General features: G+C 36.7%; 1 protein-coding gene across 11 annotated transcripts in view; it reads right to left on the bottom strand.

The window, feature by feature from the left end:
• LOC120860696 (oxidation resistance protein 1) overlaps positions 1 to 17,756 on the bottom strand; it is a 459,170-nt gene that overhangs the window by 20,678 nt on the left and 420,736 nt on the right. For 9 of the 11 annotated variants that reach the window (XM_040236445.1, XM_040236447.1, XM_040236452.1 and 6 more), the window contains one exon: positions 14,350 to 14,512. In XM_040236445.1, coding sequence (XP_040092379.1) covers positions 14,350 to 14,512 — 163 coding nt within the window. Of the gene's footprint in view, positions 1 to 154; positions 382 to 14,349; positions 14,513 to 17,756 lie in introns of those variants that run through there. The other 2 variants (XM_040236454.1, XM_040236455.1) reach the window with 2 other exon arrangements.

Raw genomic sequence — 17,756 nt, 5'->3', positions numbered from 1 at the left:
GCAGAAATAACTTGAAGGTACTTTTTTACAATCATACAATATTGAATTCTGTAAGTATTCTTTATGTTTAAATTCCAAAATTGCATAATTCTGCAGAATGTCACCATAAAAAGACTAGTAAATATAGAAATTGAAATCATTGACTAAGATTTACCAGAGTGTATTTTTGATTAATTGGTTGATGCCTTCTCCCCTTTTTCCCATACCAGAGACGAGACATTTCCTTTCCAGGACAAATTAAGTTACATCATCTCCTAAGAACTGTTTTAAAAAGCATTCTTCCTCTGTCAAAGATCCATTTCCAGCACAAGAGCCCTACTACAGTGACAAAACAGTTTGCTGGAGACAACGATTTGATTGACAAGACAGAGAGCTAATCACTAAGTAGTATCCATTGCAAAGATAGTCCTGAGTGGAGATTGTTAAGCTGGGGAGGGAAGAGAGGATTTCCCATGTTTAAGTTTGGTTGCACTGTACCCAAATGTGCAAAGAAAGGACTCAAAGGTTTAAAGATACAGAGCATGTATTTCCAAACACCAGTACATTAAGAAATACACTAAAAATACCTCAGTCATAAAAAAAAAAAGTAATCAGTACAGTTTCCAGAGTCCCTTCCAAAGTACACAAATGATTTCAATTAACATTTTATTGTCTGTTTCTACAGTCATAAAATCGTTCCTTATTTATGTCTAAGAATCGTATAACATTTCATCTTATGTGTATTTTTAAGCATTAAAACATCCTTTGAGGACCCTTCAAACTTTCAGAGTGACTATCAAAATGAAGTCAATCTACTACAAATAAATCCTATACAAACATTCAATGTGACCTGAAAATTCCTCTGAGTATTACACAGCCCATTTTTAAACTGCATTTCCTAATAGTTTCTTGAAAAACTAATTATTACCTATTACGCCTAGGTATATACTTCACTAACAAGGGGTATCCTGAATGTAACTCAGTTTTTAAGATTAAATATTATTATGACTATAAACAAAAAATATCTAGATTACCTGACTTTTAACTAGAGGTAAATAATACACTGAATGTATTATAATGATACACTGAATATTTCTTCCATTTTAAATTAAACCTGCTCTTCCCCCTTTATCTTGCTGTGTGTACACACAAAGCTGTGCACACAAGGCCGCCCTTCACACATACACAACCACTTTTCTAGTATATGCACTGTACCATACCCACACCCCCACATCTCCTTTCTCCACATTCCAGGATGTGCACGCATAGGACACAGTACACCTCTGATGAACATTCACCCTGCCACTCACACCAGCCACCCCTATATCTCCCCAACCAACTCTACATCACACTTACCCTAAGATCTCTCTCCCACAATCCCTCATAGACACACTATAACCATCTCTACACCAGCTGTACAATACAAAGTCCTCTTACAAATACAGTGAACTGTGGTCACCAACCCCCATCCCTGCATTGCCTCACACAAAAAACAAACATTAAATAATTTGGTGGTAGTGGGATGCTATTTTGAAAACCTATCATTACTTCCAGTCAGAACTTCTATAACTAAAAATATGCATACTAAAACGTGGTTTAAGTGAGATTTTAAAATATATACACACACACACACACCATGCATCAGTTCAGTCGCTCAGTCATGTCTGACTCTTTGCAACCCCATGGACCGCAGCACGCCAGGCCTCGCTGTCCATCACCAACTCTCAGAGTTTACTTGAACTCACGTCCATTGAGTCAGTGATGCCATCCAACCATCTCAACCTCTGTCATCCCCTTCTCCTCCTGCCCTCAATCTTTCCCAGCATCAGGGTCTTTTCAAATGAGCCAGTTCTTTGCATCAGGTGGCCAAAGTACTGGAGTTTCAGCTTCAACATCAATCCTTCCAATGAACACCCAGGACTGATCTCCTTTAGGATGGACTGGTTGGATCTCCTTGCAGTCCAAGGGACTCTCAAGAGTCTTTTCCAACACCACTGCTCAAAAGCATCAATTCTTCGGCGCTCAGCTTTCTTTATAGTCCAATACATCCATACATGACTACTGGAAAAACCATAGCTTTAACTAGACGGACCTTTGTTGGCAAAGTAACGTCTCTGCTTTTTAATATGCTGTCTAGTTGGTTAAATACACATATATATAAAACATATATATACACACACCATGCATAGGATAGCCTATTTTGTCTTAGTATACATCCTCACACCTTCTTCCTAATACAGCTTTGATTTTGTTAAGGTATCTTTCAGCCATGTGTTTCTGAGAAAACTGGCTTCATGTCGAGACAGGATGGGCTCTTAAAAATCTAAACCAGTGGCTCCAAAATTTTAACTATGTCAGAATCACTTGGAACATTTGTTCAAACAGAACACTGGGCTCCAAAATCAGTTTCTGATAAGTAGACTGCAGTGGAGCCTGAGAATGGACTTTTAAATTTTTTGATGTGCCACAGCTTGTGGGATTTTAGCTCCCCTACCAAGGACTGAACCTGCATCCTCAGCAGGGAGAGCACAGAATCCCAACCACTGGACCACCAGTGAATTTCCTTAACTTTTTAAACAATTCCTAGATACTACTGCTGCTGCTGGTCTGGGGACTATACTTTGAAAAACAATTAAACCACAATGAACTATCATGTCACACCAGTTAGAATGGCTATTATCAAAAAAACAAGATATAAAAAACATGGAGAAAATATGGAGAAAAGGGAGACCCTTGTGCACTACTGGTGGGATTGGATTGTATCGATAAACTGGTGTAGCTACTATGAAAAACAGTATATGGAGGTTCTTAAAAAAATTAAAAATAGAACTATTATATGATCCAGTAATTCCACTCCTGGTTATTTATCTGAAGAATGAAAACTAATTTTTTAAAAAGCTGTATGTACCACCATAATCACTGCAGCATTATTTATAATAACTAAGATAAGGAAAAAGATATGGGAAAGATTAAAGGCAAGAGGAGAAGCGGGTGGCAGAGGATGAGATGGCATCCATGACTCAATGGACACGAGTTTGAGCAAACTCCAGGAGATTGTGGAGGACAGAGCCACCTGGCATGCTGCAGGTCATGGGGTCCTGAAGAGTCAACTTAGTGACTGAACAACAAAGATATGGAAACAACCTAAGTGTCCATCAGTGAATGGATAAAGAAAATGTGGTACACATATGCAGTGGAATACTACTTAGCCAAAATAAAGATTGAAATCTCGTCATTTGAGACAGTATTGGCTGGACCCTGAGTTCATTAGCTAAGTGAAACCTTCAGATAAATACCATATGACTTCATGTATATGTGGAATTTAAAACAACAAAGAATGAAATTCATAGATACAAGAGAACAGACTGGTGGTTGCCACTGGGGGGATGCTGGGGTGGGCAAAATCAATGAAGGGGGCCAAATTATAAAATATAAATAGGTCATAAGAACTGTATAGTCAACATGGAGACTATGGTTAATACTGCAACACATATTTGAAAGTTGCTGAGAGTAGATGACACCAGCCTTATGGCAGAAAGTGAAGAAGAACTAAAGAGCCTCTTGATGAAAGTGAAAGAGGAGAGTGAAAAAGTTGGCTTAAAGCTCAACATTCAGAAAACAAAGATCATGGCATCCGGTCCCATCACTTCATGGGAAATAGATGGGGAAACAGTGGCTGACTTTATTCTCCTGGGCTCCAAAATCACTGCAGATGGTGATTGAAGCCATGAAATTAAAAGATGCTTACTCCTTGGAAGGAAAGTTATGAGCATATTCAAAAGCAGAGACGTTACTTTGTCAACAAAAGTCCGTCTAGTCAAGGCTATGGTTTTTCCAGTAGTCATGTATGGATGTGAGAGTTGGACTATAAAGAAGGCTGAGTGCCGAAGAATTGATGCTTTTGACCTGTGGTGTTGGAGAAGACTCTTGAGAGTCCCTTGGACTGCAAGGAGATCCAACCAGTCCATCCTAAAGATCAGTCCTGGGTGTTCACTGGAAGGACTGATGTTGAAGTTAAAACTCCAATACTTTGGCCACCTGATGCAAAGAACTGACTCATCTGAAAAGACCTTGATGCTGGGAAAGATTGAGGGCAGGAGGAGAAGGGGATGACAGAGGTTGAGGTGGTTGGATGGCATCACCGACTTGATGGACATAGGTTTGGGTAGACTCTGGGAGTTGGTGATAGACAGGGAGGCCTGGCGTGCTGTGGTTCTTGGGGTTGCAAAGAGTTGGGCATGACTGAGCAACTGAACTGAACTGAAGAGAGTAGATTTTAAAAATATTTTATCACAAAATTTTAAGTATGTATTGTGTTAACTAGATTTACTGTGGGGATCATTTCATAATATGTGCAAATGTGAAGTCATAATGTGATACACCTGAAATTAATAAGTTATATGTCATTTACACCTCAATTAAAAATGAAAAATCAACTGGTCTAAGCTATTTTAAGTGTGATTTTTTTTGTTTCTTGAAGCCAAATGCTTCCTAATTAATGAATGTAATACCTACCTAGCATACATAAAATGAGCTCAGTAAATCTCCTTTCTATCCCTTCTTTTTTCATAATACTCAGAAAACGTAACGCCAGGTCATTTAAATTTGGCTAGATACCCCAGAGCTTGAAGGAGGTATCAATCTAGCATTACAAAAGTAAAATGACAGACTATAAAAATGAAGCACTTTTTAAAAACATATTTTAATTTTTAAAATCATAGAACAGTCATTTATTATTCATCCCTTCTCACAATATAAATTAAGTAACATTTTGGATTTTAATGGAAATTTTATAGCCTACAGCTTTTGGCTACCAACTGAGGACAAATATTAATAAAGAAAGCAAAGCATTGTTCAAAACTTTACAGATGGTTAACATTCACAGCTAATATTAGTAATAGTCAAAACAGACCATAATTACTCTCGCATGCTAAATGTTAATATGAAAACATTTAATAGCCTAGAACCAGAGACCTACTCTACAGCACAGTACCAAACATATACTTCAAAATTTGCTAAGAAGGTTAATTTTAAGTTGTGTTCTTATTACAAAATAATAAGAGATGAGAAACTTCTGGAGATGGCCAGTGTTTATGGCAAAGGTTGTGGTGATGCCTACATGGGTATATTTGTTGTTGTTCAGTTGCTCAGTCATGCCCGACTCTTTGCAACCCCATAAACTGCAGCATGCAAGGCTTCCCTGTCCTTCACCATCTTCTGGAGTTTGCCCAGACTCATGTCCACTGAATGGGGGATGCCATCCAACCACCTAGTGCTCTGTCACTTCCTTCTCTTGCCCTCCATCTTTCCCAGCATCAGGGTCTTTTCCAATGAGTCTGTTCTTTGCATCAGGTGGCCAAAGTACTGGAGTTTCAGCTTCAGCATCAGTCCTTCCAATGAATATTCAGGATTGACTTCCTGTAGGATTGACTGGTTTGATCTCCTTGTAGTCCAAGGGACTCTCAAGAGTCTTCTTCAGCACCACAGTTCAAAAGCATCAATTCTTCTATGCTCAGCCTTCTTTACAGTCTAACTCTCACATCCATACATGAGTATTGGAAAAACTATAGGGCTATGACTAGACAGAACTTTGTTGGCAAAGTGATGTCTCTGCTTTTTAATATGCTGTCTCAAAGTGAAAGTGAAGTCACTCAGTCGTGTCCAACTCTTTGTGACTCCATGGACTGTAGCCTACTAGGCTCCTCCGTCCATGGGATTCTCCAGGCAAGAATACTGGAGTGGGTTGCCATTTCCTTCTCCAGGAGATCGTCCCAACCCAGAGACTGAACCCGGGTCTCCCACATTGTAGACAGATGCTTTACCCTCTGAGCCACCAGGGAAGTCACTCTAGGTTTATTGTAACTTTTTTTCCAAGGAGCAAGTGTCTTTTAATTTTGTGGCTGCAATCACTGTCCACAGTGATTTTGGAGTTTAAGAAAATAAAATCTGTTACTGTTTTCGCTTTTTCCCCATCTATTTGCAGTAAGTGATAGGACTGGATACCATGATCTTAGTTTTTTGAATGTTGAGTTTTAAGTCAGCTTTTCACTCTCCTCTTTCACCTTCATCAACAGGCTCTTTAGTTCCTCATCGCTTTCTGCCATTAAGGGTGATGTCATCTGCCTATCTGAGGTTATTGATATTTCTCCTAGCAATCTTGATTCCAGCTTATGCTTCATCCAGTCCGGCATTTCACATGCTGAACTCTGCATATAAGTTACAGAAGCAGGGTGGCTATATATATATATATAGCCCTGACATACTCCTTTCCCAATTTTGAACTAATTAGTTGTTCCATGTCCGGTTCTAAATGCTGCTTAGGGCTTTCCTCATAGCTCAGTTTGTAAAGAATCTGTCTGCATTGCAGGAGACCCCAGTTCAATTCCTGGGTCAGGAAAATCCACTGGAGAAGGGATAGGCTACCCACTCCAGTATTCTTGGGCTTCCCTTGTGGTGCAGCTGGTAAAGAATTCACCTGCAATGTGGGAGATCTGGGTTCAATCCCTGGGTTGGGACAATCCCCTGGAGAAGGGAAAGGCTACCCACTCAAGTATTCTGGCCTAGAGAATTCCATGGACTGTGCAGTCCAAGGGGTCCCAAAGAGTCGGCCATAACCGAGCCACTTTCACTCTGACTTTTCTTGATCTGCGTACAGGTTTCTCAGGAGGCAGGTAAGGTGGCCTGGTATTCCTATCTCTTTAAAAATTTTCCAGTTTGTTGTGATCCACAAGTCAAAGGCTTTGGTGTAGTCAATGAAGCAGAAGTAGATGCTTTTCTTATGATCCAACAGATGCTGGCAATTTGCTCTGGTTCGTTTGCCTTTTCTAAGTCCAGCTTGTACTACTGGAAGTTCTCAGTTTATGTACTGTTGAAGTCTAGCTTGAAAGATTTTGAGCATAATTTTGCTGGCATGTTAAAAGAGTCCAACTGTACAGTAATTTGAATATTCTTTGGTGATACCTTTCTTTGGGATTGGAATGAACGGACCTTTTCAGTCTGTGGCCACTGCTGAGTTTTCCAAATCTGCTGGCATAATGAGTACAGAACTTTAACAGCTTCATCTTTTAAGACTTGAAATAGTTCAGCTGGAATTCTATCACCTCCACTAGCTTTGTTCATAGTAATGCTTCATAACACCCACTTGACTTCATACTCTAGAAGTCTAGCTCTAGGTGAGTGACCACACCATCATGGTTATCAAGGTCATAAAGACCTTTTTGTATAGTTCTTCGGTGTGTTCTTGCCATCTCTTTATCATCTTTTCTGTTTCTGTTAGATTCTTGCTGTTTCTGTCCTTTATTATGCCCATCTTTGCATGAAATGTTCCCTTGGTATTTCCAATTTTCTTGGAGAGATCCTCTGTTCTTTTCCTTTCTATTGTTTTCCTCTATTTCTTTGCATTGTTCACTTAAGGCTGTCTTCTCTCTCCCTGGTTTTCTCTGGAACTCTGTATTTAGATATCTTCCCCTTTATCCTTTTCCTTTCACTTCTCTTCTTTTCTCAGCTATTTATAATGTCTCCTCAGAAAATCACTATTCCTTCTTGCATTCCTTTTCCTCGGGGATGGTTTTGGTCACCCTCTCCTGTACAATGTTATGAACCTCTGTTGATAGTTCTTCAGGCACTCTGTCTGGCAGATCTAATCCTTTGAATCTATTTGTCACCCTCACTGTATAATCGTTACGTGATCTGCTTTAGGTCATACCTGAAAGGTCTAGTGGTTTTCCCTACTTTCTTCAATTTAAGCCCGAATTTTGCATGGATGTATATTTGTCTCCAAACTCAAGTTGTATATATTAAACATGAATGGTTTTTTATATATCAATCATACCTCAATAAAGAGGTCTAAAAATAATCAATATGGAAATATTACACAAGACAATTTGTGTTAATTCATGTTTTTAATGTTTTTGATTTACAAAAGTTTCAGATTTACTGAATTTCTTTTGGTGTTATGATCTGTAATACTATGTGATTCAATTTGTTTACAAAAGTATATTCATTTTTAATTGCTTTTATGTGAGAAATGTGACCTCTATTTAGTGACTCAGAGACTACTTTTATTTTGAACAAAATCAATTCTGTATGGATTTTGCTGACTAGGCTGAGAAGAAATCAGGATTTCTGCTTTGTTTTACATATTGACTCAGTTTTAATTTTGGCACTACTTGCTACTTTAATTAAAAACACACACACAGACACACACACAAACCATGTCTTTAAGAAAATGAACACCAGAATATTCATTGTCTGGTAGTTTAAGAAGTAAAACACTAACTATTCCTGAAACTGTTGGTTCTTAAAAGTTGCAGCAATACGAAACTGTTAAGACTTCTCTGAGAAACATAATAATACACCATGGCAATAACTTAATGACAAATAAGAAAACAGAACTGATTCCACATGGTAATTATCACATCCAGGTGGAAAACCAAATCACTGAAGATATGATAAATTTTACAGTCTAAATTGCTAAGGTTAGGTTAAATATTTTAAAGTATTTATAAAATTAAACAATAAAATTAATGTCAAAATGGGAAAATCCTATAAATGATTTACAAAATTACATCAGAAAGCAAATTCTAAAATATTTGGCATAATTACAAAACCTTTGTACGGGTTTATTTAATAAGTACCCAATAAATTTACATCTATGCATATGTGCTAAGTTGCATCAGTTGTGTTTGACTCTGCGACCCTATGTACCATGGCCCACCAGGCTCCTCTGTCCATGGGATTCTCCAGGCAAGAATACTGGAGTGGGTTGCCACACCCTCCTCCAGGGGACCTTCCCAACCCAGGGATTGAACCCACATCTCTTGTGTCTCCTGCACTGGCAAGAAGGTTCTTTACCATGAGTGCCACCTTTATATTTTCACTTAAAATGAAAGCTTGGATCATTCTGAGAAAATGTGAGTAATGTCAAGCACATAAAAATGGAGAAGTCATATCAGAAACCAAAAACTCAGTGTAAGCTATTTTTGTCAATACTTAGGCAAGTGTGAGAAGTGAAGAGGAAATAGAACAACTTTCTTCACTACTGTAGCATCACTTTTATTTCATGATCAGGAATTTTAAAAGGCTTTTTATGTATATCAGATGAATTAAGATAATGCAAAATTCACATGAATCTTAAAAATAAAACAGGCTTTGGGACTTCTGTGGTGGCCCAGCGGCTAAAACTCTCCGCTCCCAATGCAGGGGGCCCAGGTTCCATCCCTGGTCAGAGAACTATATGCCACATGCTGGGATGCTGACTCAAATTGTAAAAATACACACATATTACGTGTATTTTAAACATTTTTATCACCTGTGAAGAAATGTGAAGAACTGTAGAAAAGGATTATAAATGAAATAAGTTGATAAAGCTGAGTGGTACATGCAAATTCACTATACTGTTAATCTCTGTATTTATGTATTAATCAAATAAAAGCACAATCATCAGCAAATAGTAGGAGGTCAACAGGTATCTTTCCCCACCTTCACCTCAGGATCTTCCTTACACTATTGAAATGCCATTAGTGTGTTTTCAATGAAAATTCGTAAAAACAATCCCCATGATAAAGGAATATTTCTCACAAAATTGCAAAAGCCCACATAATACATTTTCCTCAGTACACATGCTTTACTGATTTCTGGAACTGAGTACCGGAGAAAAACAGAGAAGACTACCAATTGTAGAAATTGTTCTGCTTCAGCTGCAAGGTAGGGTTACTGAACTACCAACAGCAGAAGAATTTATTCTTAAGATACTCAAGACAGTATGGTTAAAAAAGAAACAATGGTGAGGTAAGCTGATGTTTTATGGTAACTATATTTATAGTAATGACTAAATTTGAATAAAGTGTACATATTAAATAACATCAATCCAACACACATCTTGAGTTACACATGTAGTATTTCTCAGATTTTTTTCTCCAAGTATTCAGAAATCTTAGTTCTGAAGTATCATGAAGGGTTCTTACTGCTAACAATCTTAAAATGCAGCTATCTTTTCTCTTTGCTAACAAAGGTACGTTTCTGCGGCCCTCACCTCTTTCTGGAATTCACTGTACAAAGTTCAAATATTGCTCTCTTTTCTTCCTTCCTTTTTTCATCATATCTAATTCTCAAATTCCAGCCCTTTCTATCTTCAGTAGGACTGACCTTTAATTTGCACATTTGGGAACTTAAATTGTTTCAGATTTACAAAATTTTTCTTGTTACAAAGATGCACCTTTTATTAATTTGGAGTGCTACAGTTAATGTCCTTTTAGGGTAGTGATGAAGACAGTGTCAGATCAAACAAGAGTTATTAAAGTCAAACAGAAGTACCAGTGAAAATAATCTTGGTAGAGGATTTTTTTAAAAGATAATAATAATAATATTTAAATATTAATATCCGATAAGTATAACATTATCATATTACACAGAAAAATTTTGTTGTTACTAATGTGCACAGGAAGGAAGAACAAAGATAAACGTATTAAACTTACAAAGGTATATTTCTTTAAACTCACTAAAAGAAAGAATTTTCTAACAGAACTGTCCTAAACTGAAAAGCACTGCCCCTTGAGGTAGTAAGTTCCCTATCACTAAATATGCTAAAATAGAATCAAGAATGATGTAAAATGAGAGAGGCTGAACTGTCAGTTAATTTCAACTCTTTAAGAGTCTATGGCTTTATGATAAAATATTTACTACAAGTGACATAAGAACTTATTTTAGACCAATTGTTAACAAGTACAAGTTATATTTATTATTTATTTTATGTCCAAATTTATTCACTAATGCTGTAAGTATTTACGAAGCACTGTTCATAGCTCAGCAGATAGAGCAGTGTATGAAACCCATAAAACCCTGCCCTCATGGTACTTACATAGGTAGGGGAAGGGAAGGGGAAATAGGAAGGGAGAACAGAAAAGAAGCTGAGAAGGTAAGTTTATCACAGGCAAATGTTCCCCAATGTACAAATTTCATATCAGCATGAAATAAACTCATAACAAATTCGTCTTAAATTGTAAGTCACCTATTCTCTACACCTAGGTAGAGATTTTGAATTTTTCTCATTTTATGTATGTTCTCTAGTCAAATTTCCTTTTTAAAATTGATCTTTATTTAGAGGGTAATTGCTTTACAATGTTGTGTTAGTTTCTGTCATACAAAACTGGGGATCAGCCGTAAGTATACATATATCCCCTCTCTCCTAAACTTCCCTCCCACCCCTGTAATTTGTCAGAGACGACTGGGTTGAACTCCCTGTGTTATACAGCAACTTCCCACTAGCTACCTAATTTGCACATGACAGTGTATATATGTAATGTTACTCTCTCCGTTTGTCCCACCCTTTCCTTCCCCTGCTGTGTCCACAAGTCGGTTCTCCACGCCTGCATCTCTACTCCTGCCCTGCAAATAGGCAAGTAGGTTCATCAGTTCCATTTTTCTAGAATCTATATTTATGCATTAATATATAACATTTTATTTTTCTCTGACTTACTTCACTCTGTATAACAGGCTCGAGGTTCATCCACCTCAAATTTCCTTTTAAAAAACATCCTTTAAACATGTAAAATACTTTTTATGTTCTCTTACATTTGCTCAAACCCATAGAATGTACAGCACCAAGAGTGAACTCTAAGGTAAAGAACAGACTTTTGGTGGTGGTGGGGGGGGAACCTAGCTTTTTATGTACTTAGTAGCTATCAGGCACTAGACCAATACTATACCAGAGAAATACAATGCAAGACATATGCAACTATAAATTACCTAGGGGCCACATTAAAAAAAAAAGTTAAATCAATTTTAATATATTTTCTTAATCCAATATAACCAAAACATCATTTCAACATAATCGATGGAAGAATTAATGATATCTTACATTTTTTTTCTTTCAGTTCTGAATCTTAAAAAACCAGCATATTTTTTATATTTACAGATTATCTCTATTTGGACTAGCCATATTTCCTTGCTCAACAGCGGTGTACAAGCAGTGAGGGGCTATTGTATTTACAGGAATTAGCATAGTTAACTACATCTCAATGGAGATACCAGATTTTCACAGGAAATACCTAATCTTATTTATGAGATCACATTGATATTTTATGAAATTTACAGCTTAAAAGAATTCATATATCTAAGTTGTTCAAAACATATCTAAAAGTCATCCAATAATGAATCAAGTATTGGTTTTTATGTTTAATCAAAATTGAACAATTAAAAATTCAGTTCCTTAGTGGCATTAGCCATATTTCAAGTATTCAATAGCCACATGTCACCTAGTGGCTACTCTATTAGTGCAGCAAAATGTTTCTAGATAACACAGCAGAACGTTTCTAAAATTTAATTTTTTATCAATTTTTAATCATCTTTTTATTTGAATCAATTCTAGTTGAAAACAGGTGAGAAAACTTTTTCCTTTGAAATTATAATCTGCAGAATTGTCCATAAGAATTAAGATGGTCCCCTTTAAATAAAAAGTTAATACTCAAAAAATTAGTACTAAAGTCTATTATTTTCAAAATTAAGTGTTTCAATCTCAAAAGAGAGAAAACTGTCAATTCTCTGACTTGACTGAAAATACTGCCATCTACCTTGCCACCCAAGTTAGTACTTCACCATCATCTGTCACTATATCCTGTTTTATTAGCTGCTGCTACTGCTGCTAAGTCGCTTCAGTTGTGTCCGACTCTGTGCAACCCCATAGACGGCAGCCCACCGGGCTCCCCCGTCCCTGGGATTCTCCAGGCAAGAACACTGGAGTGGGTTGCCATTTCCTTCTCCAATGCATGAAAGTGAAAAGTCAAAGTCAAGTCGCTCAGTCGTGTCCGACTCTTTGTGACCCCGTGGACTGCAGCCTACCAGGCTCCTCCATCCATGGGATTTTCCAGGCAAGAGTACTGGAGTGGGGTGCCATTAGTTAGGTAATTAATACCTTTTGAAAAACTTTATTTTATCCCTTTCCATTCTACCTTTGTTTGTTACTGCTTTAGTATAGGTTTACATCCTTGATCACCTGGGCTATTTTAAGTCTTCTAAATCTAAATCGTAAATACACAGGGATTGTTTTGCATATGACAACACCCAAGTAAATCACCACCCAGAATGAAATACAGACCACCTCCAGTACTCTAGAAAGTTCCCTCCTGAGCCTAGACACCCCCTAAACTCCCAGAAACAGGTAGTCTGGTGGACTTCTGACTAGTTTTGCCCTTTTGAATTTTATGTAAATGGAATTATACAATATATAGTCTTTCATGTCTGGCTTGGCTTCTTTTATTCTGTGAGACTCATCCACATTGTTGTATCAATAGAACCTTTTTGTTGCTTCATTATTTGGAATTTTATAAATATTCCATTTTTTTTTAATTCAATAACCTGCAGACAGGCATTCAGGTTGTTTCCAGTTCATGGCTATTGTGAAAGCTGGTAGGAAGATTAATATTGGTTTAAATATTAAAAATAACTCAAAATAAATGCTCAATATATGTTAACTCTTTCCCTCCATTATATCATAGTCACAATAGAAACTGATTCTGAATATACTATACGGAACGGATTGAGGCACATACAAAATCAGGTGTGCATTTTAAACAAAAGACATGCCATGTATACCTTTAATCATTATACATGTTAAATACATATACACCACATTCATCACACAAACAATCACAAACAACACCAGATGGATAACAAAACTTGATTCAGTTTATTATCACATTTTAGCATCTGCTCTGTATTTTCTAATGCATGAAGAGGTGAATCCAGGGACCCATAACAAAAGAAAGACCAGATACGTCACTCTATCAATCCCACATGACAAAGCATGGAAAATCATAATACACAATTTTAAAAGACAGATCTAAGAGGGGTTAAAAAAAGCTGTTTAGTGTCAATTTGACCATTTATACAAGCTCAGTAAATTTGAGCAGAGCATAAAACTTTCATTAGTTTGTAAAATTAGCATCAGCTTATTTTCTTTGCATGTTGCTAAACTGATGTCAAGATAATGCTTGGATATGAGCTTAGAAGGAGTGCTAATTTGCATGAATGTGTTAAATAACTGCTAGGCCTCCTCCATGCAGGAGATAACATTAAAGTGAATTAGATCTGCAATAAATGTTTTATGAAAATTAGTATAACAGTAATTATTCCTAAAGTTTACTCAATAAAAAGCATTTTACTGATGACAGGTTGCTTCTCTAACATTTTAAAGCAAAAGGGAAATGACAAAAAGGAATAAACCAAAGTTACTAATCAGATTTATTCAATAAACACATATATACAAGGACAGTGAACCTTTATTACTCGTTTAAAGATCACTTGAACTTTGCCAACTCTATAAATTCATACAAAAAAAAAAGACAAATGAAAGCTTCACATTTTCCCCCTTACCTCCCATTCTCTAGCTGCAGCTTCATTAGTAGAATCCTCATTTGTTTCAGATTCTTCAATCTTTTTTACTACTATAAATCCAGGTTCTTTGGTATATTCACCAGTATCTTCTGCATATGTTTCTGGACTCCACTGAATGAAGAAGGCATACAAGTGGTCTGTCCTATTAGAATGAGTGATTATGAATTAATAGATCTGCTATTCTGAGTTGTTAGCAAGAATTTAAAAATTATTTTTGTTAAACAGCTTCACAAAACTTGAAGACTTAAAATATACAAAATATTACATACACTATTCTTTATTTAAAAATAAAACAAAGCCCACTACCAGGAAGACATTAACTTAAACTTTTGGGGCTGTGTTCTGTCCAGCTCCTAACTACATTAGGATTTTCTTCAGCCTGGTTTTGACTAGCTCAGATGCTCTTCATGGCAACATTTCTTTTCATGAAGGAAACTTGACAATGGGAAGGAAAACCGAACTCACCATTTTAACCTCAATCACACAATGATCTAATTATCTAAAATACAACTAACAACTTACTCTAATTACCTATTTTGAAACCTGACCACTATACAAGTTTTTCCCAGGTTAATAGAAATTTAATATATTTAACTTTTATGTCCCTTCTTTCAGTTTTGTTTACTAAAGCCTGTGAGTGAGTGAAGTCGCTCAGTCGTGTCCGACTCTTTGTGACCCTATGAACTGTAGCCCACCAGGCTCCTCCATCCATGGGATTTTCCAGGCAAGAACACTGAAGTGGGTTGCCATTTCTTTCTCCAGATCTTCCTGACCCAGGGATTGAACCCAGGTCTCCCGCATTGTAGGCAGACGCTTTACCGTCTGAGCCACCAGGGAAGTCCTACTAAAGCCTAAATCCCTGAAATAAAAATTATCTGAAGGGTAACATGCACATTTCAAACATCTATGCTTCGTTGGCTTTAATTGGTATGGATAACTGAAAAGTAATTATAAAACTCTCTACTTTACTCAGCCATTGAAAAGAATACATTTGAATCAGTTCTAATGAGGTGGATGAAACTGGAGCCTATTATACAGAGTGAAGGAAGCCAGAAAGAAAAACACTAATACAGTATACTAACGCATATATATGGAGTTTAGAAAGATGGTAATGATAATCCTGTATGCGAGACAGTAAAAGAGACACAGATGTACAGAACAGTCTTTTGGACTCTGTGGGAGAGGGCGAGGGTGGGATGATCTGGGAGAATGGCATTAAAACATGTATAATATCATATGCGAAACGAATCACCAGTTGAGGTTTGATGCAGGACACAGGATGGTTGGGACTGGTGCACTGGGATGACCCAGAGGGATGGTATGGAGATGGAACTGGGAGGGGGGTTCAGGATGGGGAACACGTGTATACCCGTGACAGATTCATGTTGATGTATGGCAAAACCAATACACTATTGTAAAGTAATTAGCCTCCAATTAAAATAAATAAATTTATATTAAAAAAAAATCTCTACTAACATATAGCAATCAATAATCACTGTCCTGGACATTGTTTTCAATAAATTTTTAATAGTGTTGTTTGTTATGTGGCAACTAATGCTTGAAAAAGGTGTTAAGTATCATCTTTCAGATAATTTGTCTCTATGAAGCAACTTTTTCATAAAATCCTGAATGAAATACAATAAAGTTTGAAATTCTAATAAAACTAATTTTCAATGAATATTAGTGAAGGTGCAAGGACAATATTAAAATGGAAAATTCCATTCAAAAATTAAAACAAAGCCAACACTAAGGAGAAAAATAAATCCTTATGTTGTTTTTAACTAAAGATATAATAGGGTTGAATATCTCATTGTAATCATCCTGGTATCACTGGCAGATCAGAGTATCTGGCTCTTTGCTTTTCATGTACTCATGAATTATGCAAATCACAGCATATTTTTAAATTATTTTAATCACATTTTGTTGAACGCACAGATTGTACTGTATATTTAGGTGAGCGGGGAGAGAAAAGAATTTTATTATTATATTCTTGAAAGGAAGTCTTCAGAGGAACATATAAAGCCTTTCCAAGAGGTACACAGACATTTAAGATAGATCTAAGGGAATCAATCTCCTTCTCTTCCGTTTCCATATGGTAATCTTCACTCATACTCATCTTCTTGAGAAGAGCGTGGTTAAGATATCTTACAGATTGTTTCTTTTCTGCTTTTACTAAAGTACCATCCTCACTCATCCAGAATTTTACAATGGTACATGTCTTTATAGTTAAAAAACTTCCAGTATAAAACCTTCCAGGTCGCCCAAAGTTGGTATTGAGACAGGGAAAGATTTTAAAAACTGGGTAGTAAGTCCTTTTGTGTATCAGGTGGTTTCTAATTCACTAATTTCCACAAAACTGAATGAAACTATTCAAATGATGGTTACTAAAAATAATTTTGATGAAAGATGGTTAATTTTAGAATATAAACAGAAATACATTTAAAGAACTGACTGACATTATAATAAAACTCAGTTTCATAGACATTTTTATGAACAAAGCTTTTTAGTACTTATAGAAAAAGAAAAAGGGAGGGGGCAGAACTGAGCCACTGAGTCTTATCATTTCAATGAACAATATTCATCAATGGATACATAAACTAATTGGGAGAAAGCCCTATTTTATTAAGACATTTCCTGTATTTTACATTTGATGTGTAATAGCTATGTATGATAAATTATAATTCATGTTGCTTTGATCCACTGTTCATTAGTAATAATTTTAATGATAAAACATTCTTCTGGGTTTAATTAATATTTGGAATAATGTAGGTGTTGAAAGACAATTTTCTCTTGGATTTCTGCATGTCTTATGGGCAGAGGCACTGTATACCTTTGTTCAACACTGCCTTTTCATGTATGTTTGCACAGAAAACAAAGCATAGCATGGTTTTAGAAGGCAGAAATATTCAGTATCTTGTGGTGGAAGTTTAGTCGCAACGTTGTGTCTGACTCTTCTGTGAACCTATGGACTGTAGCCCAGCAGGCTCCTCTGTCCATGGGATTTCCCAAGCAAGAATACTGAAGTGAGTTGCTGTTTCCTTCTCTAGGGGATCTTCCTGACCCAGAGATTGAATATGTGTCTCCTGCTTGGCAGATGGATTCTTTACCACTGAGCCACTTGGAAAGCCCAGTAGTATCTTACTCTGGATCAAAGGGAAACCATGCTTACTGTACATTATAGAAGTTTTAGGTTCCCTAAACTTATGGTTCCTCTCCTTTAACATAACCCATGGCACATGCAGCCGTCACTTGGCCTTCTTCACACGCAACTGTGGGAACTGAAGCTCAAAGAACTCATACAAGTGCTAGAGCTGTGACTGATGCTGTTGTGACTCTTTTCTGCCAGCACTCATTAAACTGAGGCAGGCCAACCTGTTAACAAGTAG

Source organism: Oryx dammah, unplaced genomic scaffold (genome assembly GCF_014754425.2).
Source record: "Oryx dammah isolate SB20612 unplaced genomic scaffold, SCBI_Odam_1.1 HiC_scaffold_11163, whole genome shotgun sequence".
NCBI lineage: Eukaryota > Metazoa > Chordata > Mammalia > Artiodactyla > Bovidae > Oryx > Oryx dammah.
The sequence above is the reverse complement of the archived record's forward strand: the minus strand, read 5'-3'. Positions and strand labels throughout refer to the sequence as shown.